Source organism: Centrocercus urophasianus, unplaced genomic scaffold, assembly GCF_019232065.1.
Source record: "Centrocercus urophasianus isolate 14NV4802_14NV808 unplaced genomic scaffold, USGS_Curo_1.0 seq_9, whole genome shotgun sequence".
Taxonomy (NCBI): Eukaryota; Metazoa; Chordata; class Aves; order Galliformes; family Phasianidae; genus Centrocercus; species Centrocercus urophasianus.
The window spans coordinates 1,332,216-1,359,738 of NW_024885532.1; the positions used below are offsets into that span (position 1 = coordinate 1,332,216).

Genomic DNA, 27,523 nt, shown 5'->3' on the forward strand with positions numbered 1-27,523 from the left:
GCATCTTTCATTGGATTAATGAAGAAGATGCAGTTAGTCATGTTCAAGTCAGTGGATGGTTACTGTATATTTAGTTGTTAAAGAAAAAATAGATTTGTAGCAAGCTCAGAATTACATTAGAGGTCTTGTGTACTTTTCTGAAAACCCAGTTAGATTTTGTGAATGCTGCTTTGCAGTAGCTCCCAAAGCACCAACTCTCCCTCTGTCCATAGCTTCCCTCCTTTAGGTTTAAGTGCAGCAGAATATTGCATACGTGTCTTTAGAGAGATGGGCAGAAAGCTGTCCTCACTATGAGGAGGCACTCATTATTTCATCGTAACTTAGGACATTAACAGCTAATGGGAAATGTCCTGTTTGTGCAGTTGACTATCCATTCACAGAAAATATCATATTCAGAAGATTCATAAATCAGGAGTAAGCCTCCTTTATGAAAACACTTTTATGGTGTATGTAATTGTGTAGCACTTGAACAGAGCTCAGTGAGTAGCACAAAGCATATCAACAGAGAAGAAACCAAAGGTAAGTTATGTAATTTAACTGAGATATCTTAAGTGCTATGTTTGTAGTCCCATTCAGAACTCATTAACATAGAGAACAAATTGTATGCTCTCCTGTCCTGCTAAAGGGTCTGGATTCTGGTTGGCCGTAAGTTTCTGAACCACTTCTTTGTGAAAATTAAAAAGCAATTTTACAACAGTTTTTATTTCTACTAAATATAGCATGGAATGTATTTGTAAAATCAGATGTTAATTTTTTATAGCTTGATTCAGATAGTGAAAAAGCCAAATGAACTTTTTGACCATGGTGATGTATTTTTGCTAGTGAGCTTGCTTATTTTTAACCCCTCACTTCAGTACTGTAAGCCTCCTCAGCCTCAGTTCTCCATCTCCCTTTCTTTTTCCTTCTCTGAGTTACGTATTTTTACATATCCTGCAGTCTCTTCAGGTATGTCACTGCTTATGTAAGGGTCATTACAGTGCTTTAAATTCTTCTAAGAGGATTTGAGCACCTACTTCATTTAGATCTGTATACTGTATTTATATATTTCTTAGTTTAATCAGAAGGCAGGCCTGACAGCAGCCTCCAAGAGCTACCCAAATATAAATAATTGCAGAAGTGCATTCTCTGTTTGATATGAACTTGATCATCTTCTTTATAAGTTGAAAGGAAGAATTTTTTAACTGAAGTCAAGTACCATTTAAAATGACTGGAATTTTGTGACTTAATTTTCTTATTCTCTGAAAATACCAGCTGATGTTGTAGTGTTTTAACCAGCTGCTGTTCCTCCTCCTGCCTTCACCTCTGTTGATGCAGGTTCCAGTGATAGGCGTGGGGCTTGGAATCTGAAATATCATGGTTAAAATGGTTAACAATGTCTAGCTCAGTGCAGCATTAGTAAAACATCCCGTACTTGTTTGAGAGAGGATCAACTAAGAAATAGAATAAAGTAATTTTGTGAGAAAGTACTAGAAATCCAATCCATTCGGTAGTATTTTATGCACATTAGCCCAGATGTTCCCAAGTAGCTGATAGTATGGATGCTGCATTTTTGAGGGCTCGTCAAAGGTTTCTTTTCAGTACCTGAGCTTTCATTTGTGATAGATCTGCAGAGGCTAAACATCTTTGGTATGTGGTCTTCATCAATGCACCAATGGATGAGTGCACGAGGTGATATGTTGTTAACTGCAAATTGTGTCTATAAACAGAATATTTATTGGACGCTGAAGTATATATCAGACTTCTGCTCTTCTGTTCTTTATAATGATAAATTTTAAAGAGTTGTTCTTTCTTCCTGTACTATCTTACCCTTTCTTCAGTAATCTCATTACCTTTTAACAAAGATGATTTTCTGCTTCAGTTTCTAGTGAATTTAAGTAACTTCATGCAATGGCGCCTTAATTTTGATTTCTTCCCGTGTTGAATTGGGGAGAAAAAATCATGATTTGTTTTGGTTTTGGAGAACACTGTGAACATGTGAACTATCTGCAGCTGTCCTTGGAAAAGGGCAGTGATTTATTGAGGAAAACTGAATTGCAAAACCTTTTTCCTCCCCAAAATCAACAGCTTGACTGCGTTTAAATAACTGACTTTTCATATCCTTTCATCACACACAAAGACCTAATCCTGAGACTACTTGAGCCACCAATGTAGGCTGTGGCTGAGACCACCACTGAATGTGCCATTCCCTTCTCACCACACACAAAACACATTGACTGCAGCTTTATGAAGTGAAAATGCTGAAGAAAAGGAAAATGTGAAGGAGGTGTCCACAGTCATTTCTTTTTTTATTAAAAAAAAAAAAAGGAAAGAAAAGGAGAAAAAAAAAAGCTGCTGCATCTGGATATTAGGAACAAAAAGTGCCTCAGACTGGAATAATAGCTTGGGTCACTTGGTTTCATATGTGCAAAAGAGTGGAACTGCCGTTACTTGTTTCCGTACCACTGACCCTTGCATTTTATTGTGTGAAGATTTATTGTGTCAGGGAAAGTGTGTAAAAGGAATTCCAGTATCTTTTAGTTTAACAATGACTTTGTTATTTTGTGATCCCTGTGAGAGGTGGGGTGGGTTTTTTTTTTAGTTTTTTTGTTTGTTTGTTTTCTCTCAGTTTAGTTAGGTTTCGTATGTAGGCCTGTGAGATGGTTTCAGGAGATGTTTGTGCTCATAAAAGAATAGTTCTTTGTGTATTTGTTTCTGCATGTGCAAAATATAATCTCTAAATATGTTGTGACCAAAAAAAAAAAAAAAAAGCAGTGATTGAATCTGTGCTAAATGTCCACAAGTTATAAAGTACACAGAGATGGTACACAGAGCAGTCACGTATCTTGGAGAGACCTTCGGGTTTCCCTTCTAGTGAATGTTTTTTAATGATGATTTTATCCCAAGGCTCAGTGTGATGAAGTTTAAATAGTAAATAAGTTTATTCTCCTTTGTTTTTGTGTTTTTTTTTTTAAAGCAAGTTACTTGTTGACTGCTGAAATCTCACCAAACTTTCGCTATGAAACTAAAATTCAGAGATGTATGCTACAGTGCGTCTGCTGGTGCACAACAAAAGGCCAATTAAAACTAACAGGAAAATAGGAAAATAACAGGACTGTTTATTTTTTTCACTGGTTACTTTTGAACTCTAATTTCAGGAAAGGTTGAAATTAACACTGTAGAAAGCTAACTTTAATTTTAGATATAGCCACTTGATACTTGTATATATTTTCCATTTTGCATTTATTCTTTTGAATTCAAATGGAATTATATGTTACAATGCAGCTGTCTGTCGTGCCCATGTCATTGTAAGGGGTGGGGAAGAAGAATGAGACTTGGCTTGCACTGGTATCTCCAGTACCGACATACAGGAGCTGCGAGTTTAGAATAGCCACTTGACTGAATAATGCAATCCTTTATTGACCTTTTGTTGCTTGGTTGCTGAATGCCTTGATTGTTAAATCCCAGCAGCCAATTAGTCTTCTTGATAGTGACCAGCAGTGGGGATCATGCCAAAACTACGGCTGGTCTTTACGTTGGGCCCGTCATCATATTTCTTGGAATTTAAAGATAAGTCTCTTGCATTACATGAACTGCATAGGTAGTCTCATTGTTCATATCTGTATGGGTGGTTTCCTACTTACACAGACTTCAATTTTCTAGGGAAAGCTACAGGTTTGTTCTCACTAGAGCAGCTCTATGAAATCAGTCCAAATTCTTTTTCTCACCTCATTTTTTTTCCTATTTACATTGATAGGCAGAATTTTTTAACAAATCATTGTGTGCAGGCGTCATTCTCTGTGTATTAGTGTCAAGGCAACAGATATCATTTTAGTAATGAAATGAATTGGTGTGGGAATATAATGTAACTTGGAAAATATTTTAGGGTTATAATTACTTAGTATTGACTATTAATAAAATTTGAGGATGCAACCCAGTGTTTAACATAGGAAAAAATATATATATATTGAAAAAATAATTTCACTGTCTTCTTGTCATCTGGCTTCCTTGTGTGTCTTTACCTTCTCTGTGTTCTTTATGGGTTTACTCTCATTTACGTTTTCAGCTACTAGAAAGCAGAGCAGTTTTGTGGAAGTCCACTAATGTGCTCCAGTTCTGTGTAATCTCGAAGCTCTTCTACTTTACTTATTTTTCTTATGTTAACTGATGCGAATTTCGGAGAGATTCTGTTCATCTGGGCTCTTTGTATCTGTTAGAAGGTGTTTCCTTGTTTGCTTTTCTTACACTGAAAGATAGCAAAGAAGTACTCCGGCATAAGTGAACTTATATTAAAAAAATAATAATAATTCTACAGTACTACTTCTGCTTTAGGTGTCCAAGTGAGAATTTTTATTATTATTTATATTTTTTAAACTTTTTTTTTTAAGCATTGTTGTGCTCTTTCACATCTCTAGTGTAGCTCAAACATTGTTATTTTGAAAACTTCCAAAGATCATTAACATTTCTAACACTTCACAGTAGCTAGAAATCTTTTAATTCTGCTGTCAGTCATAGAGTGTAACAATCCTGTTCAGAATGGTGATAAGTACAAATCTTCTAGATTGCCTTTAACTACTGATATGGTGTAGATAGGATGTGTGCTTACAAACAAAGTAGGATTTCACTGTTTGGCAAAAGGACTGGAGATTTTACTTTTGATTCAGGAGAGAAGGGGAAACTTTGAGGTTATTTGAATTACTAAACTGTATAAGTGGTGTGTGTTAAATCATGATGCATATTTATTCCCAAAACAAACATGTGAGACAAGGAGTTATCTCCAGCAAAAAAGACTGCATCTCATAAAAATGTGCTGCCAGGATTATGTGTACATCTCATGCAGAACATAACAATTTTTTCGTGCTTTTCATGAGATCTGAAGCTGTGATCTAGCTGTGGGGAACCCTACATCTGATTTGAAAACTCCAGATGAGTTCCTTCTTTGAGACACAGTGGCTTCAATGTGGGCAGAAAAAGATGAGTTCAGTGGGGAACTGAATGTCAAATGTCTTTGTGAAGCTTGTTATCTCTTTGTCTTATATTACATAACAGCTTTATATCATTTAAAGTTTTTTGTTAATTTGGGTTGCTCTCTTGAAATTGTAAAAATTTGTATGTCAATATAATGTTTTCAAGAGCTAGACAATAGCAGTTCCCACACTGTGGAAGAATAGAGTGCTGAGTGGTTGCATTTTCTTCCACAGTTGTTTCCCTCAATCTTCTTTGCCTTCTGGTTTTTTTCACACTGGATTTTGAAATAAGCCTGATGTTTAAACAAGCAGAGCTCTCATTATGAAAGTCACTCATTTCATGCTAAAATAAAGGTTTTAGATCTTTCTGAAACTGAGAATTTGCTGGCTTTGGTATCCAGTTTATGAAGTTGTCCATGCATCACTTAACATAAGAAAGAATTTTCAGTTTTCTTACTCAGAGAAGTCTGAACTTGGGGACTCAGTATCAGTTATTTGCTGTGGTGTGTTGATGATTTGTCATAATCAAAAGGCCTTCCAGATGGAGAGAAAATGTAGTAAATTATGAACGGCGTGCACTTATCGCAGTAAATAATCATAGAAGGAAGTTTCTTTTTTCTTGCTTACATGCACCAGCAGAGAATGACTGAACTCAGTGAAATGTGGTGGTGTTCAGAGGCCGGTGAGGGTGAATTAAAGTATAGGTGCTGAATGTGTCAGGCCACTGTTAGGTGTCCTAGAATTGAGGGACTGCAAAGCAGCATGTTGTTCTGAAGAATTAGGAGTAAAGAGTTTATTTTGAGTAGGAGAGTAGTGTTTTATGTGAGAGTTGCAAAGCTCTGGACAGTCTGGGAAAACAAAACCCTAAGACAGGCTAAAAAGCATTTTTTGCATATCTGCTAGGAAAGAAGGTAACCAGAAAAGTTACTACCAAAAGGTAGTTTATTTCTTAGGATAGCTGGTACTGTAGTGCTTTTTATTTTTCGTAGTTCTGACTTAATTGGAGCAGAGAGGCCACTGTGAAACATGCAGAAATTCCACCAAAAAGTAAGTAGATAAATATTGTATTTTTAATTGTAAGAACAAACAGCAAATTGTTTGTAAGCTTGTAACTGATGTGAAGCTGAAGAGCTGTGTTACTGAAGAACTCATGTTCCTCAGAAGGGCCCACAGTTCAAATGTTGCACAAAGCTATTAAAATTGCTGAAATTGAATTGAATTGACTTTTAGCCAAACAGTTGTACTTGACTGAGCAGAAGAGGTCACAGAGTTGAAAATGAAATATTCCTGGGAACATTAGAGGGCTGCTCTGGTATTTGGGGCAAGAGGCCTTGGTCAGAGAAATCCATATAGTTTGTATTGGAGATGTCAAAATTGCCTTTCATTTCCTGGTTCTTTTAGTAGCCATTGGTTTGCAGCCTTTACTGTTGAGATGTGAGATCTGCCTCCTGCAATCTATTATTCTGAAAGCAGTAAGATATTTGATAATTTTTTATTTTGCTCTCTATGTATGTGTCCCTCCATGGAAAAAAGGCCTTTTAAGAGGATTGTGAGCAGAATAAGATCAATACATACTGGTCATACTACTTTCAAGCTACGGCAGGGGAGATTCAGGCTGGACATGAGGAAGTATTACTTTTCAGAAAGGGTGGTCAGGCACTGGAATGGACTGCCCAGGGAGGTGGTGGAGTCACCGAGCCTGGGGGTGTTCAAGGAAAGGCTGGATGTTGTGTTGAGGAACATGGTTTAGTGGGAGCTGTTGGGAATAGGTGAACGGTTGGACTGGGTGATCTTTTAGGTCTTTTCCAATCTTGGTGATTCTATGATTCCATGATTCTATGGTCAGGCAATCTCTGCTGATGAAGTACTAAACGTACGAGCAAAGAATGAAATAGGAAATGTACAATTTGTAGTAATACTAAAGAAAAAAGTACTCACTGCTGAATTAAGCATTTTGATTTTGTCAGGGTCTGTGCTCAGTAGAACTGTATTGGACTAATGTAGTTGGGCAAGAGTTTTGGGAATGGATTCTGAGAAGTAGCTGAGGATCAGAATTTGCCCAGCAATTCTTTAATTTCTTTTTTTTTTAAAAAAATAACCCATTTGGTGGCAGGGATTGGCAGAGGAGTTAATGAAAATGCACTGGAAACGCAATGGAAGAGCCGAGAAAGCGACCACATTTGCTGGTGTTATTCAGGAAGCACAGGGTGTTAGACTCCCTGTTTTACATCCAGATCACAAAATCCCTAAGCTAATGAGATGGAAAGGGATGTTTTCCATGCTCTGAGGAGAAACTCTGAGAGGTTGCCTGGTGCCAGTCATTTTTCAGTATTATTTCAGGCAGATTCTGATGCGAGAAGCTGAGAAAATAACGCATGTGTATATGCATATTCTTGACTCTCTATGGTTGTTGCTGTTTCTTCAGAATACCACATACGATTGTGCTTGACATCACGGGTGTTTCAGAGAAAGATTCATCATATTTGTCATTGGCTCTTTAGTTTATGAGAGAAGTTTATGTGCGTGTACAGTTTTTCCTTGGGAAAAGAACAGTGTAAGAGTATGGTCAGAGGCTGGGGACACTTAAGGAATAAAAAACAAACCTAGCACTGTTGGACAAAATATATTACCTTTTGGTTAGCAAAAGAGAGAAATCTTTTTTATAAGCAGATTAGAGTAATGCTAACTCACTCTCTATTAATTTCAAGAAGGGTAACTGTCTTACATGTCCTCATTTCAAAGCCATGCTTTGCTTGCTCAAATCACTTGAGAATACTTCTATGCAGAAGTGCTTGCTGGGCACAAAGTGCGATAGCAGAGCGTTTCAGAAGATCAGGTTAGAGTTTCTAACCTGGAGTTTCTACTGCTCGTAAATAGAAAAACTGCTTGTGCATAGACATTTACAAAAATACATATTTGCTTTATCCTTTTTGCCAAACAGGTCAGTATAGCAGACAGCAGTTTCTATGTACAGCAGTTATGAACAGGAGCTGCATGTAGAGATGCAGAAGTAGAGGCTGTGGCTTTGACTCTGATAAAACCTTGTGTTTTCGTGGAAAATCTTTATTAGCAGTAAGTTATTGCCATGGCCAAAAGACCCTGACAACTACTTACTTAAGTGAGGATAATTTATTGTTAAAAAGAAAATAACCTCTGTGTGAAGTTGTTATTTCATGCGAAGCTTTAACAAACAAGTACTTTGTGTGTCTGACCAAATCAGAAGGTCTGGAGCTTGATCGTGCATTTTCAAAACTTCAGTATCTGGAAGTCTTAGGCAATGTATGAGCTGTGATTTTTGAGAGTTGCTGCTGGAGTTGAAACCTACATAAAGTATTGGCGCAGAGTGCCAGAAAGACTATTTTAACCCTTCTTGTGGGTTAAAGAGATGAGAGATGATAGGATACTAGTTTAACACAAAATGACAGCAGTGTCAATGTGTTAAAGAAAACACCCTTTTATTATAAGGTCACTTGTTAAAGAATAATTGGAGTAAACTTGCCATGGTCTGAAATACGAAGGCTTCTCACTTAATGGCAAAATGCATGCTACGGAAAATGAATGAGAATGGTGGTGGCAGAGAAAACCAAGAAGCTTGAGTATATGTTTGTTCACACAGGAGGACAATGATCTAGAAAAGCTGTCTGAAAGAGACCAGAAAAAATAGAGGGTACTAGCATTAAAGATGTGATTGTTAATCTCAGATACATTTCCATGCTATATCTGACAGACACGTTCAGACCACTTGCAGTGATGTGGATTTAGTCACATAAATTCATTGTCTTATTGCTCATAGCAAAATTCTGAGGAGAAGAGAGCATCTTGTATAAGATAACGTGAGCTTGCTGTTTTTAAAGCTTTTGTAGCTTACAGTATTTAGTTCTTACTTTTTTCTTTCAAGCACTTTATCTCTAATTTCTTGCCCAACTATGCTTTTTTTTTTTTTTTTTTTTTTTTTTTTTTCACTCTCAGAGCTTTGTTTGTCTTAGCTTGTCTTTATATTCCTGAATTTTCTTGTGGATGTGCATTTTCCTAAAATTAAATTAACACTGTCTGAGGGCTGTTATTCCTGTCGAGGATTTCTGTCACTGTTTCAGAAAAGGACTCTGTCTGAAATGTCTTTCAGATGTTGGAGTTACAAGAGAAAAAATGCTGTACATAAGTCTTGCTTCTTCATTCAGGACAAATGTCTTGCTGATGGTTTCGTGCAAGCAATACTGCAAACAATCATATTTCTACCTTTTAAACTCAGTTCTGAAAGAAAATCCATGCATTTTATTCAACAAGTAGTTTTAGAAAAACACACCCACACACCTCAGCTCCAGTCACTTTATCTGAGCGGGTTTCTATCTGGATCTTTTCTGATTATTTTTTTTTTTTTAAGTAATGAAGAAGTAATAAATAAGTCTACAGTGTAGTTGGTGATGCCACACTGGATGCAGCTGTTCCAAGGGAAGTTTTTGCCTCTCTGATCTGCTCATAGCAGTGTTTCCTCACCAAGGAAGCTCGGTCCTTGCTGTTCCAGTACAGGCGGTTGTATGTACAGCTGGGCTTTAACGGAGCTGCATGACAGTTGGGCTGGACAATCTGGTCTGAGAAAGCATTTGGGAAAAAAAGATAGGACAGGGGAATCATCAAAAGTGATTAGGGATTGATTGTGCATGCAGTTACTCGTCAGAGCCAATGAGGAAATAATTGTAGTCAGGGAAGGGGAGGAGAAGAAGGAAAGGTTATGCCAAGCATGTATGAACAGAGTGGGATTTTGTAGTTTCTTGGCCTGGCTTGGCTTCAGACACAGCTGAGCTTGACTGAGAGTGCCTTATGTTAATGCAGTTAAAGTTGTGGACTTGAAATCCGGAACGTGCACAGTTGCTGTTATTACATTAGTAAGGCTTCGTATCCATGAGCTGATCCCTGGAAGTGCTTTTTGTTGTTTCCGGAGGTATGCTTTGACTTCTGTTCAAATATTGGAAAACCATTATTGCATTCCTGCAGTTCTTGAAATTTGACAGCAGATTCAGTCGTCAGAATGCAGGTACCTTCTTGTTGGGCCATAGGTGCTTAGAGAGCTGCAGGCAGTGGGCACCGTGGCACTACAGTCAGAAGGCTCTAGAGAAATGCTCAACTGCTGAGTTGCTAGATATCCTCTTAACCTCTTAAGCTCTGTCTCTTTCTAAGTTCAGACAAATGGGGCAGGAATTTATCTGTGTAGCTTGCATATGGACTTCTACATTCAGGTTGATGGGTCTCACATGCCATCTCTTTGGTTCCACTTGACCATTAGAGATCCTACATGCACATCTGCTGCAAGTGCAGAATGACATGGTTCCTGTGGTAGTAGGTAGGCCCAATACTATTCACCAGCTGTCAAATCCATGCTGATAAAGGCTTGCCACATCACACTAGTCAGTTGAACAGTCGTACAACTGCATGATACCCCTTAACTGTATGTTTTACAAATATGCTGAAATAAATTGTAAACTGCATTTAAAAAACAAAAAATAAAAATAAAAACCTTGGGCTTACGTGAGGAGAAAAAGGACTGTAAGAAGTGGGGGTACAAACCACCGGGGCCAAGGTGCCAGCGGACCTGAGCAATTCATCTACGTGAATGCTTAGTGCCTTTCTCAAAGTGCTCGACTAGATATGAAATACTGAGCATTGGAATGGAAGCAGTCAGTGGATGAAACAGGGGACGTTCTTGTGAGACATCTTAAAGCTCTCAAAATTTTACTAATATATTTTAATGAATGTTTTCAAACGTTTTGCAACTTGTCGTAAGGTTTCTGGCATTATATAAATGGTGTCATTTCTGCAACAGACTTGTTGCAGATTTGTTATTCTCATGTTTTCTCAGATTTTAATGGCTCTTTTCTTACTGTTTTGTTATGTCACTTTAAATGCTTTTCTGGTATGTGGTTAGAGTACAAAAAAATCTTGTACATCAAAACCTTTTTGAGACAGAAACTCCAAGATATCACTCCTTGTACCTGTAAGAATTATGAATATGTAGATCATCAGAAGATGAAGGGAAGGCATGGGTTTTGCACATGAATGCACTGATCTGAGTACTCACTTCCCCAGAGGCTTTTAGGAGACTATGCTTGCTCTAGTGAGAACTGCAGTATGATGAGCTTTCTTGAAGAAAAATAAGCTGCAGTGAGTAGTGTGACTAATCAGAGCATGAGGGAAGCCCTTCATGACACTTGCAAGCAATGGGATGGCCCCAGCAGAAACAGCATTTGATTTTTCTATGATTTCCATATTCTGTATTTCTAAGGATAGAGTATGCGGTCTCAGAGCAGGTCTGTGAGTGGATGATTCTTCTTTCTCCAAGGAAACTGAAACAAGTTTGAATGTGGACACTGGGCAATATGGCTCAATTTGTAAACAAATTAATGTGATCTTGCCTTGCATCCAGGTCTTTTGAGTCCTGGTAACCTCTGCATCTGTTGTCTCTAATGTAAGATGGTATTGTTTTCAGTACTGTGCAGATAGCAATAAAATGTAATTAATCAGCTCCTTTTAAAAAAAAAAAAATAAAATTGGCAATTGTTTTCTACACAGCATTACAAAAGACTTCAAAATGCTGAAATTAAGAAACATGATAAATTTTGCTGATTTTTATGGGCTGTATTTCTTTTGTGTAATGTAGTTTTCTGTTGTGCTTAGCTTTTTGATACAATTTTCAACCATAAGCTGATTCTACCAGACAAGGCCTAGATAGCCCGTCCTGCCAAATGATTACGTAGGTCATTGCTCCTCTCTAGAGAAGAGAGCAGTCTGACTGCTCGCATTATCATTATCAGCAGCCTAGTGATTATCCTAGGTCCTTCTGCTTGCATGCTGTGCATCTACTAGAAGTTCAGGCAGCCTTCAACTAAAGGGGTTGGTTATCTGTTGTGAAACTCAGGAACTAGAATCCTTGCCTTACCTCACACAGTAACTGCTTGATTACAGTCTGCAAGTAGTTGTGTCTGGCTTTCAGACTTCTTCATTAGGAGTTAATTTATATGCAAGTTTGGTTTCCAAAAAAACAACACACATGACTGATCCACCCTATCATACATTTTTATAATGATAAGGTGGTGCAGGCTCATCTAAAATTCCTTCCGAGGGCGGTGCCAGATTTTTACTTTAGTCATCGTAACCATCTTTTCCTTCCCTGTATTTTTGTTGCAGCAAGGCTTTGTTTACATGAGCTGGATCCTAATAGATCCTACTCCCACCCCTACCAGCACTTTGCAGTGTATTATAGATTATTATCACTAAAACTTCAGTTTTGTGGGGGGTTTTTCCAATTGTTTTATTTTCTTAAAGAAATGTTTCATTTTCTTCGTAATTCTATTATTTGAAGCAGCTTTCCTTATTGTTTCACTTTGTTTGCAGCTCATAGTATGGGGAGACAATTACTTCACACGCTGTTCTCTTGTCACTTCCTAGGAATGATGCAGTTTAGCTCATAGTCCAGCAAAGGTGACAGAGGGAGATGGGGAAGGCAGGAGATGTGTCAAGCAGGTTTGGGACCAGAGTGTCCAAGGGAAGGAACTGACTTCAGTCTCTATTTACCACTGAGGATAGAGTTGATGGAGCCTTCAGAAATTAGGTAGCGTGTGGATGGCTGATGGCTTAGCAAAGACAAGGAATAACACTGGGGAAGCAGTGATCTAGGCAAGAGAAAATTTGAGACAGGAGTCCTTGTTTCCCTTCTCATCCCTTCTTCACAACAAAAACTAAATATACCAGTGGGATTTTAAAGAATGCTGGAGAAGTAGAACATGTTGGGAAGAGCTGACAGCATCGGTAGTGAGGAGTCAGGGTGCTTTGTTTTGTTTGGTGCTGACATAACCATTTGTGTAATTGATCCAAGTGAAATACCATGCACTCTCGCTACCATGTACCTCCCCATGATGAAATCTAGGTAAAATGTTTGCAATCTACTCTGTCTATCTAGAAGGTCAGACAACACGATGCCATTAATAACTTCACCCACAGATGAGCAGTGGAGTAGTAATTCAGCTTTCTTCAGAGCTCCTATCCTATTCCTATCTGATAGCTATTTTCCTTAATAAATTTATGAGACTTTGTAGCATGCTTTCAGGATCACTGAGATTGAAGGCTTTTCTGCTGATAAACCTTCTATCATCAGCTAAGATCTCACCTAAAGCCGGAGACTAAATTGTGCTAACTCATGCAGTCATTATGCTTAACATCTGTGGGTTTACTTTTTGGTCAGGTGAAAATAGGGGAGAGTTAGAGAAGCCACAAAAAAAAACACAAATGTAGGGGAAACTGTTGTGTTCAGTTTTGACTGTATGGTGTGCAGTGGCTACCAGAAGCATGACAGGAAATTCACTGTTTCATTGACAATTCCAGTGAAAGTATTTGAAAAACCTGGTAGCTATCTACTATCCAGCTTGAGCTGTTCTGTTGCTTAATTTTTTTTTGACTGAATGCATAAATAAAGGGACAGAAACCTTTTAGCTGCAAGACATACATCTTCAAGATCCAATGGTTACTAACAATTTTTGCCAGAATTTACTTACGCACAGTATGTGATGATGAGGAGGGCTTCCACATTGTCTTGGAAGTAGAAACAGTTTTGGAAATATTGCCATCTCTAAGGAATTCTTAAGTAAATATAATACAGGAATTTAGTATGGAGCTAGAGTTTCTGTTGCCTGATTTTTATACAAGTGGGTTACAGGTCTTTGTTGAAAGTCAGTCTTCCAAATGTTGAATTTTTTAACTGGAAGTCAATCTTTCAGCAGTCTGTCTTTTCACCTGGAGTGAAAAAATGGAACTGATTCACCATATAGATTGGGTTCATCAAAGATTAGTTGTCTGTTTCATTATTATCATTTTGTGACAGCAGTCAAAGAACAGCCCATAAAGTGGGATGATTGTGTTCAGTCAATTAATTTTATAAAGGTATTTCTTAAAGAGCAAATAATACATAAGAAAACCATGAACTGCACAATTGGTCAATTTAGGTGTTACTATAAAGTCTTCAAGCTTTTTTAAAAATAAATGTAGCTTGTATGTTACACAGTGCTTCTGCTCTAAAATTTGGTAGCTTTGTTTAAATGTTTAAGTGTCTCAGTTGTGTTAAACAGTTCTTATACTTGTTCTAAATTAAATTCTTCTGGCAAATGATTTCTTATTTTGTTTCTATTGTGTTGCAGACTCTTCTACAGATTTTTGGTGTGGTGGCTGTGGCTGTGGCAGTGATTCCTTGGATACTCATTCCCTTAATTCCACTATTTATTCTTTTCATTTTTCTTCGACGATATTTCTTAGACACTTCAAGAGATATTAAACGTCTAGAATCCACAAGTATGTAGCTTGGTGGGACTGAATGTTAGTTTGGACCCTGCTTATTATTATGTGAAATGCTAGCATTTTACAGACAATCCACCAAAGATTCTTCTGTTATGCAAATGACTTCCTTATTGCCTTTCTTCTCAACTAGTGGATTACATACTTAACTCTTGTTTTTGTGTAGTGACAGCCTTAGGTATATCAGTTTAACTGTCTGTAACTGAATTTTGTTACAAACGTGCTAAGTAGCTGATCTTTGGGACCTTACATGCGCATCGTAACAGTGCTTCTGATCTAATCTGATTCTTGTGCCTGACTTTAGCTTGACTGTGATATGAAATATGAAGTATTATCAATAACAAACATGTTCGTCTCATGTCATTAATAAAAGTCAAAGAATTTCTTCAGTGACAGCTGTTGTTGGAAGACATTTTTGTATATATTAATCATTCTTACTGTCTGACTGATTCTAAGATACTGTTTGTGTATTTTGAAAGGATGCAGTACAGTAACTTGTATGGTTAAGCACAAAGTAGTAGGATTAATGATTAGTTCTACAAAAAAGAATTAAACATTGCCCTTCAGCTATTGCTAAGTTACTCTCATTTCCCTTTGTAGCTCGGAGTCCAGTGTTCTCCCACTTGTCGTCATCCCTGCAGGGCCTTTGGACTATTCGGGCTTTGAAAGCAGAAGACAGATTTCAAAAATTATTTGATGCACATCAAGACCTCCACTCAGGTTTGTGATAAACTGACATGAAAATTCAAATACTTACTTTGCAGGAGGGAAAAATCTTATGCCTTCAATTACATGTATATAATGTACATTAAAAATCAATAGGAGCTGTGCATTTTGTCTCTTTAGGGTAAAATTTCTCTTTTAGAACAAAAAAAAAGTTATTATCTGTCTAGATTTTGAACATTCACTTTGGTCTGTAATATTATTTGAAATACCCTTGGATATGTTTCAGCAGTGTCTAAGATAAACATTTTAAATTGTGCCTGAAAAGAATGTCTAAAGAATAATTTTTGACATTTTCCTGGATTTCATCTTGAAAAAGACAGGGGGGGAGGGAAACAAGCTATATTATGAAGAATATTAATTTAATATTAAGTAGTGTGCTAGAAGTCAGCAGTGATAATTAATATAAATCACAGTCTTGGAAAACTTTTGTGAATCTCTTTTTTACTTTGAATAACTTTCGGGGCTTAAATATAAAAAAAAATATAATTAACAAGACCAGAGGATACAAAACGTTAGCAAGCAGAATTAATAGGATTTAGGTTTGTGCTACGACTTCTTACCTTCTATCAATTAAATACTCTCTAGTGGAATGTTCTTCAAGATACAGCAGAATGCAAGTTTGCAGTCTGGTATTTGTTAGGTAAGATCTTGAATTTCCCTGTCATAAGATGTGCAAGTATATGGCTTTTTTATATTTATATACAAATTCTATGGCTTTTTTCTCATTTTTTGACTTCTGAAGATTCAGACCACAGCAGAACTTGTGATCATTTCTGACTCTCTGTTTATCACAAGCCATAGAAACTTGCACACTTTGTGTTGAGTGGAGGAATTTGTGATTGAGAAAACATACTTTCCAGGGAGACACCTCTAGATTTGAATTTCCCATTTATTGGTATTTTCAATTTGTTGTGTATAATTTGGCAGTAGTTGATTGTAAGGGAACACAGTTGTTGTATCTTTAGTAGGAGAAACTGCATATACAAGTTAAACTATGCAAAGAGGACTGTGACCTTTAAAATAAATCTTTTATTGTATTTTATGATCAAATCAAAGGAGCATAAACACACTGTTTTTCACTCTTATGCCTCTATGTCTTAAAAAACTATCAAGAACACTTCCATGGGGCAGTTCAGGAGCCTGCTGTAGTGATTAAATTTTAGTGCTTAAAATTGCATTGTTTTATGTACCTACGTGCTTCATTTCCCACTAAAGTATTTAGAGTATGGCAACTTGCTTAGTATATGTATTTTAAGATTCTTGGAGGGAATATTAGCCAACAGTGTGCCTGAGCAGCAAAGAAGGCCAACAGCATCCTGTACTCTGCTAACAGGAGCTCAGACAGAGGAATGAGGAATGTGATATCCCCCTCAGCGCTTGTTAGGCTTTATATGGAGTGGGTTCAGTTGAGGAGTCGCTAAGATGAACAGAGGATTACGAGGAGAAGATGAGAAAACTGAAAGCTTCTAACTTGTGGATGAGAAAGGTTAGAGAGGACCTCGTCAGTGCCAGCATCCAGTGAGAGCAGTACAGAAATGGACAGAATGAAGCTGTTCACAGGAGGATTGTGAAAACAGGAATGATTTGAAATAATTTGACATGAAAGACTTTTTACTGTGAGGACAGTCAGAATAGAGGAGCAGGATGTCCAAAGACTACGCAGGCTCCATCCATTATTGGGATTTTCAAGACCCAGCTGCATTAATTGTGAAACAGTGTGATCTGACTTCAGGACCGGCCCCACTTAGAGCAGTTGGTTGGTACCTCCCAGGGCTGTTTCTACCCTGAATGATTCTTTGATACAGAATGCGTGCAAACCGTTGTTGATGGAAGAGAATAATCTTCTGTGCTAGCTCACAGAGTTGGAGTGTTGAGTTCTTAAGCGCCTCAGAGGGGTTTAAATTCTTTCCTGAACCATACAGTGTTCTTCCAGTCAGCAGTGTTTTTGTTTAGTGCTTTTTGCTGGGGTATGCTCCACTCTATGTAAGGCTGAGCCTAGAAAACAGGATACTGCCTTCAAACCCTGTTTCAGGGATGCCTATGAGTGTGGTTTTAAGTAACCTTTTTTTAAGAAATATCTAAAAGGCTTCTTGAGGTTTGAACTAAGGCTAAGCTTCCTTCCTGTCAGTGCACCATCTCTACAAGAGAGTCTTGAGTCATCAACAGTTACAACATGATGAGTTTTTGTTAGTACCCAGGAATGTCATGTTCCTGTATACACAGGGGCCCCAATTACATGGGGAGATTGCAGAACGATCAGTGTCTCTAGCAGACAGTTTAGTGCACCTCCCTGGACAACAGGAATGGAGCAAAACCTTAGAGTTGAAAATCTCCAACACCTTTGTCACATTTCTCTGTTTTCAGAGATACCCAGCTTCTAGGTATCAGAGAGATACTCGTGCCCTGGGTCATGTCAGGGCAACAAAACTGGTGAGGGGTCTGGAGCAGAAGTTTTACAAAGAATGACTGAGGGAACTGAGATTGTTTAGTCTGGTGGAAAGGAGGCTCAGGGATGACCTTATTGCTCTCTAAAACTACCTGAAGGGAGGTTGTGGTGAGGTGGAGGTTGACTTCTTCTCTTGTGTAACTTGTGATAGGACTAGAGGATCAAGTTGCACCAGGGGAGATTCAGGGTGAATGTTAGGCAAAACAACTTCTCAGAAAGAGTGGTCAGGCAATGGAATGGGCTGCCCAGGGAGGTGGTGGAGTCACCATCCCTGGAGGTGTTCAAGAAACATTGAGATATTGTACTGAGGGACATGGTTTAGTGGGAAGTGGTGGTAGGTGGATGACTGGACTGGATGATCTTGGAGGGCTTTTCCAACCTTGGTGATTCTATGATTCTGAAGTTTCACCATGAATTCTATTTCTCAAATTAGGTTTGTGACTTTATATGATTCCCCTTTCTGCACATGTAATTTCATTGGGCCCAGTACTGAGTGCCTTTTGTTTAATGAAATCATGTATATGCAGTTAGAGCTGATATAATTGGAACTAGGAAATTACCAGGTCTGGCTTTTGCCTGGCTGCCTATCATTGTCATCTTCACTCTTCCTCCCCACCCTCCAGAAGTTAGCATTGGTTAAAGACAAGCAGTGCAAAAAGCATTGGGTTGGCAGTCTTTAATGTGACTTGGTAGCAACTAGAACAATACATTTAACTGTATCCTAAGCAATATATAATGCCATGTTTTGTTATGGGTATTTCACTTCTGATTTTGGCCTTGAATTCAAACACTTTACCTTCTGTATTCAGTGTCTTTTGCTGCTGTCTCCTGTATCTTGTACTGCAGAATATCTATATGGGATGGAAATTAGCACCAAATTGTGAACACTTGCTTACATATGTAAGTGGCCAGTGGAAATGTTCACCCGTAACCTTCTCCAAAAGTAGATGTATGCTTTTGGTCAGTTGAACAGCTCTGTAGCTCCACTCACTTTATTGAGTAGCTCTAATCTGCTTAACCACTTGCAGCTGTCTTCTAGAGGCTTTACTCCGACATTTGTGCTGTGATACTCCATCCAAAAGCCTGTAGAGTCTAGTCCAGTTAAAGCAAATGTAGTTGTACTTCTGCTTTTTGTCTGGAACTCCTGTTCATAGTCCACTAGAATTAAGGAAAGGCTTCTATTTTAAATAAATGTGCTGTGCTTCAGGCCTTTTTCTTCCTATTACTGAGTGTTACGCTAGCTTTGGCTGCTGTTAATGTGATTACTAGGTCAGACCACTCCAGGAAAACTGGACAGTATTCTGATGATCATCTCATAGAGATGTGCACTTGAAGATGACAACTGTAATTGATAAAAAAGGAATAACAGGAAAAAAAAAAATGTAAAAAGGCTTTCTAATATAAATGTAAACTGATTTAATAGTAATTATACAGCTCGGTTTTCTAATAATCCACTGTTCTAATGTCTTTCTAAAATACCATTTAGAGGCCTGGTTTCTATTTTTGACGACCTCGAGGTGGTTTGCTGTGCGTCTGGATGCCATCTGTGCCATTTTTGTTATAGTGGTTGCTTTTGGTTCCCTGCTTCTTGCCAAGAGTAAGTACAGACGTTAGAAAAAGTTCACCCAGTAATTACCATGTATAGTAATGCCTAATTCTTTTTCATAGTTTACTGTTTCTAATTGTTTAAGGACCATAATTAAGTTAAATGTTTCTTTCTAGATCATGATCTCTTCCTCAATCTAGAGCATTGGGTCTCTATCTCCTTTTCTGCAAATATTGGAAGCAGTTCAGACATCTTCTGGGCATGCATTTACCATCGTCCTCAAATGTGCAAACAAACTTGCAGATCTGCACTTCACTTGGGCGATTCTGGCTTTCAGAGCAATAACAACAAATAAATCTTTTTTTGCCACCTTTGCCTTTCTTTTTAAGCCCTACAGGGCTTTGCTTTTCATATTGAAACACCCACAGAGCTGCTTCTTAACAGCTCTTTTCCTTTTTGCACATGGCACAGTAGGCAAAAAGGCAGACTAAAATTCCTAGGGATACTTTTCTAATGTCTTGGATCAGCAGGATAAGCAAGTTGGAGAGAGAAAATCACCTTGTAATGATGCATTTTATATTCACTGTCACTCACGAACTGTCATTAGTGTATGCATCATCCAGGATGTAATTGGGTAGATGTACTAGAACGAGATAGTCATCTAAAGTATGAGGGAAGAAGTAATTATCTTGGACGTGAAAATTAGTGCTAATTTGCTGTTTTTGTTTCTTTTCTTTTTCCTTTGGACAAGTTATGTGTATGCATGTGCATTTCAAAATTTGAACACTCTACACTTCTTGATACTGAAAATGTTGAGCCAGATTTGAAGTTAATAGAATGCAAACAGACAAGTCAAAACAATGGTCCTGAATCTTTCCTTGCCTCTGGATAAGGAGTAGCTCTCTTGAAGTCAATAGAGCTGTGCTAGGATAAAGTTCAAGTAAGTTAGAAAACAATCATGCTTAATATTGGGGCAGACATAATTATTTTATTTTATGAGAGTAGGCCCACTGAACCCAACAAATCTTTATGTAAATAGGGGGAAAATATTCTGTACAGTTATTTTATCTGATCACTTAAAACTGTACAGAGTTTATGTAAATGTTCTTAAGTTGAAATCATTTTGCGATTATTTTTTGTTCAGATTTAGAGGTTGATATAATTCCTTCATAAAAGACTGGAAACTTACCAATGCTTAGCTGGGTAGGAATGACCTAATGAGATATGTAAGTATGGTCTTGAGACCGAGTCTCAGTTTTAAGATAAAATACCTGGCCAAGTATCAAGATTCATTTCAAAAACACAAATAATATCCAAAACATACCCCCAGAAAGTGCTGCAAGAAACTGTTCTGCCTGGAGCTACTCATTGCACACACAGATGGTAAGTATGGTGTAACCAAACAAAATTCTGGCTGTGATAATTCCATCATGTAAGAAACCTCATGAAAGTGAAGTTAACTAGAATTGTGTAATTAGTAGTGTACCTATTTGATTCTCTCTTTTCTTTGTTCTGCAGCTTTGAATGCGGGGCAAGTTGGTTTGGCACTGTCCTATGCAATCACTCTCATGGGAACATTCCAGTGGGGTGTGAGACAAAGTGCTGAAGTTGAAAACCTGGTAACGTTTATTTCTTCCTTTTCACTTCTTGGTTCCTTTGGGTAGTTGTGAAACATGATGCTTTAAGGACGGCAGTCTTCTTAGTTAACTTAGGATGTTAATTACCTTCTTGGGCAACCGAAACACTGTTTAAAGACAGTAGAGAAAAACAGCTTCTCCTAGAGTACAGTTTGTCTCACTGATTTTTGAATGTCTATTCAGATGAATTGTCCATCTCTGTTGATAGTATGGGAACCTTTATAATCTTCCTTCTTTGGTAGAAAGAAGACTGTCTGGTTTTGATGTAGAATCTGCATTCGAAGTCACTAAATTACATAAAATGAATCCCTCAATAAGTAAGATTTTTTTCTTAAAGACTTTTTTAGATTGGATATTTAATTATTTTTTTTTTGCACACATTGCTGCATGTTTTATTTTTGTTTATATCCATCATTAGGTTTTTTGTGATCCTGATAATTCACTGTAAAGGCTTACACTTTCTTAACTTGTTATAAGTTAACAAGTATTTGAAAATATTTAAGTTTATATTCACCTGAGAAGGTAGTGTGGTTTTGAATATATGTAAAACAATATACTTTTCACCAATTTACAACATTTACTAGCATGCTCTATTTTGTCCATTTTCTTTTTAAGCTAATGTGTAAGAAAAAAGGGTTATAAAAGGAACATACTACATCTTAAATCTGTTTGGGTTGAAAGGTGAAGGTTGCTTGTAAATATGGCCGTACTCTAGGAGACATATATATTCTTTTAATAAAAGGAACAAAACTATGTTTAATAGCAGATTAAATAAATAACAATATTAGGTGTGTTATTGGTGGTGGTGATGGGTGTTTTTTTGGCTAGCACTTTGCTTCTCCGTAGCGTTTTTCAGACGTGAATAAGCTAATGGTCACCACACTTTGGGGAAATTCAGAGAAGTTCTTGGGATTTCTTTTTGTACCAGTTAGGAAGATTTGGAAGGATAAATCTATTGCATTCTTGTGTAGTGAATTACTCTGTGAGAGGCTGTGATTCAAAAATACCTTGGAGGAAAAAGACTCACCATTCACCAGCTGGCTTTCTAGTGGAGTATTGATCATTTCATGGGGCTGTGACAGGTGGGCATCCAGCAAGAATCTTGTGTTATTAAAGGCTGACTTTTTTGGGGGGAGGCAAGAACAGTTCCCTTTCTATAGTTCTTTCTTTACACATTTTTCGTGTGAGCCTGTTTTGTAATGTGGAACGGGTAGGTAGCAGTGAGGTCAGAGAACGCGTTGCCTGATGACTGCTGTTCTTTAAAGCCACTTCAGGGAGGGTAAGCTTGCTGGATATCTTCATGATGGCTTTTTTAAAATCCATCTATGCACAGATACAGTTAAGTAAAATAAGCTGTACAGATAGTTGTTTGGGTGAGAATGTTTGCCAAAGCCTAAATATGGCTTTTATCATTTACCTGCCTAGATAGGTCGACTTCTATTTTTCTTCCCTTTCTAAGACTAAAGACTGCATCAAATACTGCCATTCACTTAATATTTGACATAAAATATACAGGGAAACAAGTTTTACTGAATATTAAGGCAATAATATGGTGTAACAGTTATCTTAGATTTTGGAGTTGCTTGTGATGAATATATTAAAAAGCACTAGTGCAGTGGTAATGAGGAGGACAAAAAAGGGAAGGTGAAGGTGGTAACTTCTAGTATGTTGTGACAATGCTAGTAGCTATCATTGGTATGCTTGTAGCTTATGTGGCCGTTTCATTTCTATCTCTTTTCTTAATACACGGTGAAATGGTGTCAAAGCAGCCGAGACAACAATCTTAGCTTAAGTTTCTTAAAACTTATGCACGTGCTCCCAAGTTGTAGTTAATCTCACTGATTCAGCTGTATAAAGTAAGTATGGGATGGTACCAAGCACTCCTATCTGTGCCTGAAGGAAAAGCTCTGGAATAATTTCCATTGAATCTTCACAGTAAAAATCCATGGGTGTGGGTGTGGGTGTGTGCACTGAAAAAACAGAGTAAACTGAAATGTATGGAGATATGTCTTCTTTCCTCCCCTTAGATGATATCAGTAGAAAGAGTAATGGAATACACGGATCTTGAAAAAGAAGCCCCTTGGGAAACCAACAAGCATCCACCACCTGAATGGCCAAGCCATGGAATGATAGCATTTGAAAATGTTAACTTCACTTACAGTCTAGATGGCCCTTTGGTGTTAAGACATTTGTCTGTTGTTATTAAACCAGAAGAAAAGGTATGTATATTGCTGGTTTTGGTCATTTATGGCAATTAAGCAAGGAGGATAAGTTGAAAAGAAGCTGTGTTACAAAAAGACGCTGTAAAATACATGAATGTTAGGAAATCAGATAACTGTAGTTTTAAAAAATAAGGTGATCATACTTAATAACATTAGTTGGAGCCTCTTTATTTCCTGTAAATATAGCATCAATGAATCCAGGAATGTTGCATTTCTGTATATCAAAACAAAAGGTTAACTGATAAAGTGTAGATTTCATCAGAAAGTGGCTGACATTCAGAATATAAACAAAACCCAAAACATTTGTTAAAATCTAAAGCAAATGGAGCTGCATTAGGGAATTGGGAATTCAGTAAAGGGAACAGAAATGGAATGATGGGTATCAACACAGAAGGTGAGCACAGACTACTGTATATAAGGAATGTACATGTTCTTGCACAGAGCCCAGAATAGGAAAGAAAGAAATACAAATCCATTGCACAACTTTAGAGTTGGGGATTTTATTTCAGTTCCTTTTGGCTACCAATCCAATTAACTGTTGCTGTTAATTAGATTGGTAGCCAAAAGAAACATGGAAATAAAACTCTTCCTCCTCTGCAGATTTGACTCTTCCTCCCCAATTTTGACACTATCCCAATTGAAGGAGTGCTGCAAGGAAGGTCTCTCCCACAGACAAAATTAAATTAGAGCCCTACAGTGTTAATTCACACTTTGCTACATTTCAGATACACACGAACTTTTTTGATTAGGATATCTTCCCTAGGAGGCTGGTTTGACTCTCTGCAATCATTACCTTTGACTCATTTGTAACATGCTTTTCCATTCAGTCCCAAACCTGTTTTGTTCCTCAAGTGGACCCTTTTAATAACGTGCGTGTTACAAGAATTCAACACAACTTCACTGCATGGAATTAAGTATGGATGAGTTAAAAAAATGTGTTTAAGAACTTTTCTTGCCTATGGGCCATTTCTTCAGCTGTAATATATCACCCCAGTGTAATAGCAGACAAGGCAGTTTACTTTTCTAAGGGAGAGAAATAAAGTAGTAATAATAATAATAAAAAGGAAGCAAGAGATAATAACGTTGATTACTTCTTGGTAGGGGCAGTAGGAGGAGGGATGAGTGGGTATATTTATTTTTGCTCTGGTTCTGCAGTGGTTTTGTCATCCTGAAGTGAATTTGTTCAGCTTGAAACCATTGCCAAGAATTTCATGTTTGTTTTCTATGGTGCTTTGCACAATACTGCAGTAGACTGCCACTGTGTAAAATAAATCTTTCAAGCATCTGTGTGCCCCTTATACTGTTTTTAATTATGGAGAAGTGTCTCTTCAGAACCAGGTTTCTGATGCACTGGGGGGTTCCACCCATGGAGCTGGCATTGAGAGCTTCTGTGCTTGCTCATACTCCTGACTACTTCAGACTTCTGGTGACTGCAGTGCTTCTCATGGAGCTAATGAATTTAAACTTCTGCCATGTGCTTAGATTTTCTTATAACTGACCATGCACCCAGTCTGCCAGGCTCTAGGTGCAGGAATAGATGAGGCAACTTCTAAGAGATCACTTATGGGATGTGGTGTCTTTACACCTGCCACCTAGCCTCATCTTTCTGTGTTTGGTATCTCCCTATAGTCAAAGTAGGTGAGGAGGGTCCTTCTCATTTAACTGTCTTTGCTAACCCAGTGCAATCTGCCTGAAACAGACCAGAGGATGCTCGCACAAGGAGTTGTGCCAGCAGCCAGCTGTGCTCTGGTAGTATAGGTGAATCATAGAATCATAGAGTTAATTGGGTTGGAAGGGACTTTAAAGTTCACCTAGTCCCAGCCCCCCTGCCATGGGTAAGGCTGCTAACCCACCAGCTCAGGCTGCCCAGGGCCTCGTCCAATCTGGCCTTGACCACGTTCAGGGAATGGGGCACCCACAGATTCTCCAGGCAGCGTATGCCAGTGCCTCACAACCTCACAGTGAAAAATTTCCCCCTAATATCTTATCTAAATCTTCCGTTTTTCAGTTGCAAACCGTTCCCCCTTTTCCCGTTGCTATCTGCCTATGTAAAAAGTCGTGTCTCTGAAGCAGATGACCATGTACAACCCTAATTTGTAAACACCACTATCTTTGTCTTAGGAAGGTTAGTTGAATTCAACAACTTACGAATGATTATTGACTATGAATCGTTAAGAGTACATTGCCTCAACAGATCCTGAATCTGAGGGTATGGCTACATGAAGAAGTTAGAAGGGTAAGGATCTAGATTTATGGCACGGATGCTGTTCACGCAAATACCCTTACAGTGTAGCATGAAAGGGAGGTTGCCTGAGGGGCAGCAAGAGCAGTTTGAGATCAATAGCTGACGTGCTCATTTTTTGTGCAGCTCTGCTTTGAAGTACAAGTGATTTTTGAGTAATGATGAGTCCAGTGTAGCAGGTGTACTCTTGGGTATGCACATGGCTTACATCAAGGCTACAAAATCCTGGTTAGGTGATTCCTATTGGGTGGCCAGGACCTCCATTTGCAGACCATCTTTGTGTTTGCACTAGTTATAGATGTGGATTTCAAACACAATGTTTTTTAAAAAATGTCTATAGGGAGAACTGTTTCAAATTCATCTTAATTTTCAGCAGCCTGTAGTCAATTGGACCAAAAATACAAATAGATTCTTCTAAATACTGAGCAGCATAGTCCTTTCATTTGTTGCCAAACTGAAAGTGGGATTTTGACAACATGCAGAGCAGCTGCATTTTTATTTTAAGTATCGATGTTTTTTTTTGTTGTTGTTTTTCTGTTGTTCTTAGTGCAATACTTTGTATCACTGATGCTTACAGGGAAACAGTTGAACTTTTGTTTTCATAACTGTATTCTCCATTCAGTATTTTCAGTAATGTAACTGTTCAGAACTGTTTTTTCCTTTGTTTCATGTTGTTTTGTTTAATATAATATGAATACTGGATATCTTATTATTTAATGTAGTATATTTGGTTAGATTATGCAGTAGCTTTACTAGTAAGTACCACAGTTTATGTATAGTTGCACAGTAATGAATTGTTAGATTAATTTTTCAATCAGAAAATGGGAGTAGGAAATACTGCTTAGATTATGCAGTGTAAGTTGCTCCTCTTGTGTATTTATGCTCAGATGTGGGCACTGTTGCTTTATCTGAGCTGAAGGTCTCTGACTACTAGAAAGTTTTTCCTTGCTTTTCAGTGTAATGTTTCCTGTGCTTAATTTCATTCCAGCAGTCATTACTGCATACATCTGAGTCTCAGGCAGTGGGTAATTGCCCTCTGGTGTCTGTACGTATACTCGTGAAGGTTTTCATGTTTTTTCTTCCTTTCTGCACCTGAATCACTTTGCCAGGCTATATTGTACATGTTTAATCCTCATAAATCCTTCCTCACAAAATCAGTATCTCCAATTTCTTCATATTAATTTTATGTTGCACTTCTCTGAACTCTTTCCAGTATGTTGATTTCTTTCTGGAAATGTAGCGATTAAAACTGAGTGCAGGAAATAACAAATCCTGCCAGATCAGATCTGCATAGTGAGTTACACCCGTCACCTTCTATGATACAATTGATTACTGTACATTGTTTTCTTTAAGTATTGTTCACCTGCAGACAACATATTTTTAAGGTTTGCTGTTCAAGTAGTATTTATTTAACCATCACAAATTTTGTTTCTTCTTAATTATTAATGACCTTACTTTTTCCCAAGACTCATTTTTATACGGTATTTGTAACCTATCATAAAAGTTAGCAATCTCATATTTTGCTTCGTCTCTACCTCTTTTTTTTTCTGAAAGCATTGTTTTTTCACATTGCAGTTTCCGATTTCCTTGGGGAACCCAATGAAGCCTGAATCATTATGATTTTATTATTCACTGTTTATCCTGTTTAGATGGGAATTTGTGCTTGCTCATGTTTTCCTGTCGTTTCAATACTGGTATCACAGAATCACAGAATGGCCAGGGTTGGAAGCAAACATGCTTCAAGCATGATCCTTGGACCTCAAGGATCATGAATCTCCAACGCCCTGCCACATGCAGGGCCACCAACCTCCCCATTTAATACTAGACCAGGCTGCCCAGGGCCCCATCCAATCTGGCCTTGAACACCTCCAGGGACGGGGCATCCACAACCTCTCTGGCAGCCTGTTCCAGCACCTCACCACTCTCTCTGTAAAGAACTTCCCCCTGACATCTAACCTAAATCTTCCCTCCCTCAACTTAAAACCATTTCCCCTTGTCCTTCAGTTATCTACCCTTTCAAAGAGTTGATTCCCCTCCTGTTTGTAGGCTCCCTTTATGTACTGAAAGGCTGCAATGAGGTCACCCTGCAGCCTTCTTTTCTCCAGGCTGAACAAGCCCAGCTCCTTCAGCCTGTCCTCACAGGGGAGGTGCTCCAGCCCCCTGATCATCTTTGTGGCTCTCCTCTGGACCCTCTCCAACAGCTCCCTGTATTTCTTGTACTGGGGGCTCCAGGCCTGGACACAGTACTCCAGATGGGGCCTCACAACAGCAGAGTAGAGGGGGGCAATCACCTCCCTGTCCCTCCTGGCCATTCCTCTTCTGATGGAGCCCAGGATACCATTTGCCTTCCGAGCCGCAAGGGCACACTGCTGGCTCACATTAAGTTTTTCATCTTTCAAGACCCCCAGGTCCTTCTCTGCAGGGC

The 27,523-nt window shown here is 38.2% G+C and overlaps 1 protein-coding gene across 3 annotated transcripts in view; it reads left to right on the plus strand.

The window, feature by feature from the left end:
• The window catches only part of ABCC4 (ATP binding cassette subfamily C member 4), a 153,844-nt gene that overhangs the window by 89,152 nt on the left and 37,169 nt on the right, over positions 1-27,523 (plus strand). Inside the window, exons 21-26 of one of the 3 annotated variants that reach the window (XM_042838843.1) lie at positions 14,126-14,276; positions 14,880-14,999; positions 18,938-19,048; positions 20,516-20,616; positions 22,662-22,853; positions 26,087-26,143. In XM_042838843.1, coding sequence (XP_042694777.1) covers positions 14,126-14,276; positions 14,880-14,999; positions 18,938-19,048; positions 20,516-20,616; positions 22,662-22,853; positions 26,087-26,143 — 732 coding nt within the window. The remainder of the gene's footprint in view (positions 1-14,125; positions 14,277-14,879; positions 15,000-18,937; positions 19,049-20,515; positions 20,617-22,661; positions 22,854-26,086; positions 26,144-27,523) is intronic. The other 2 variants (XM_042838844.1, XM_042838845.1) reach the window with 2 other exon arrangements.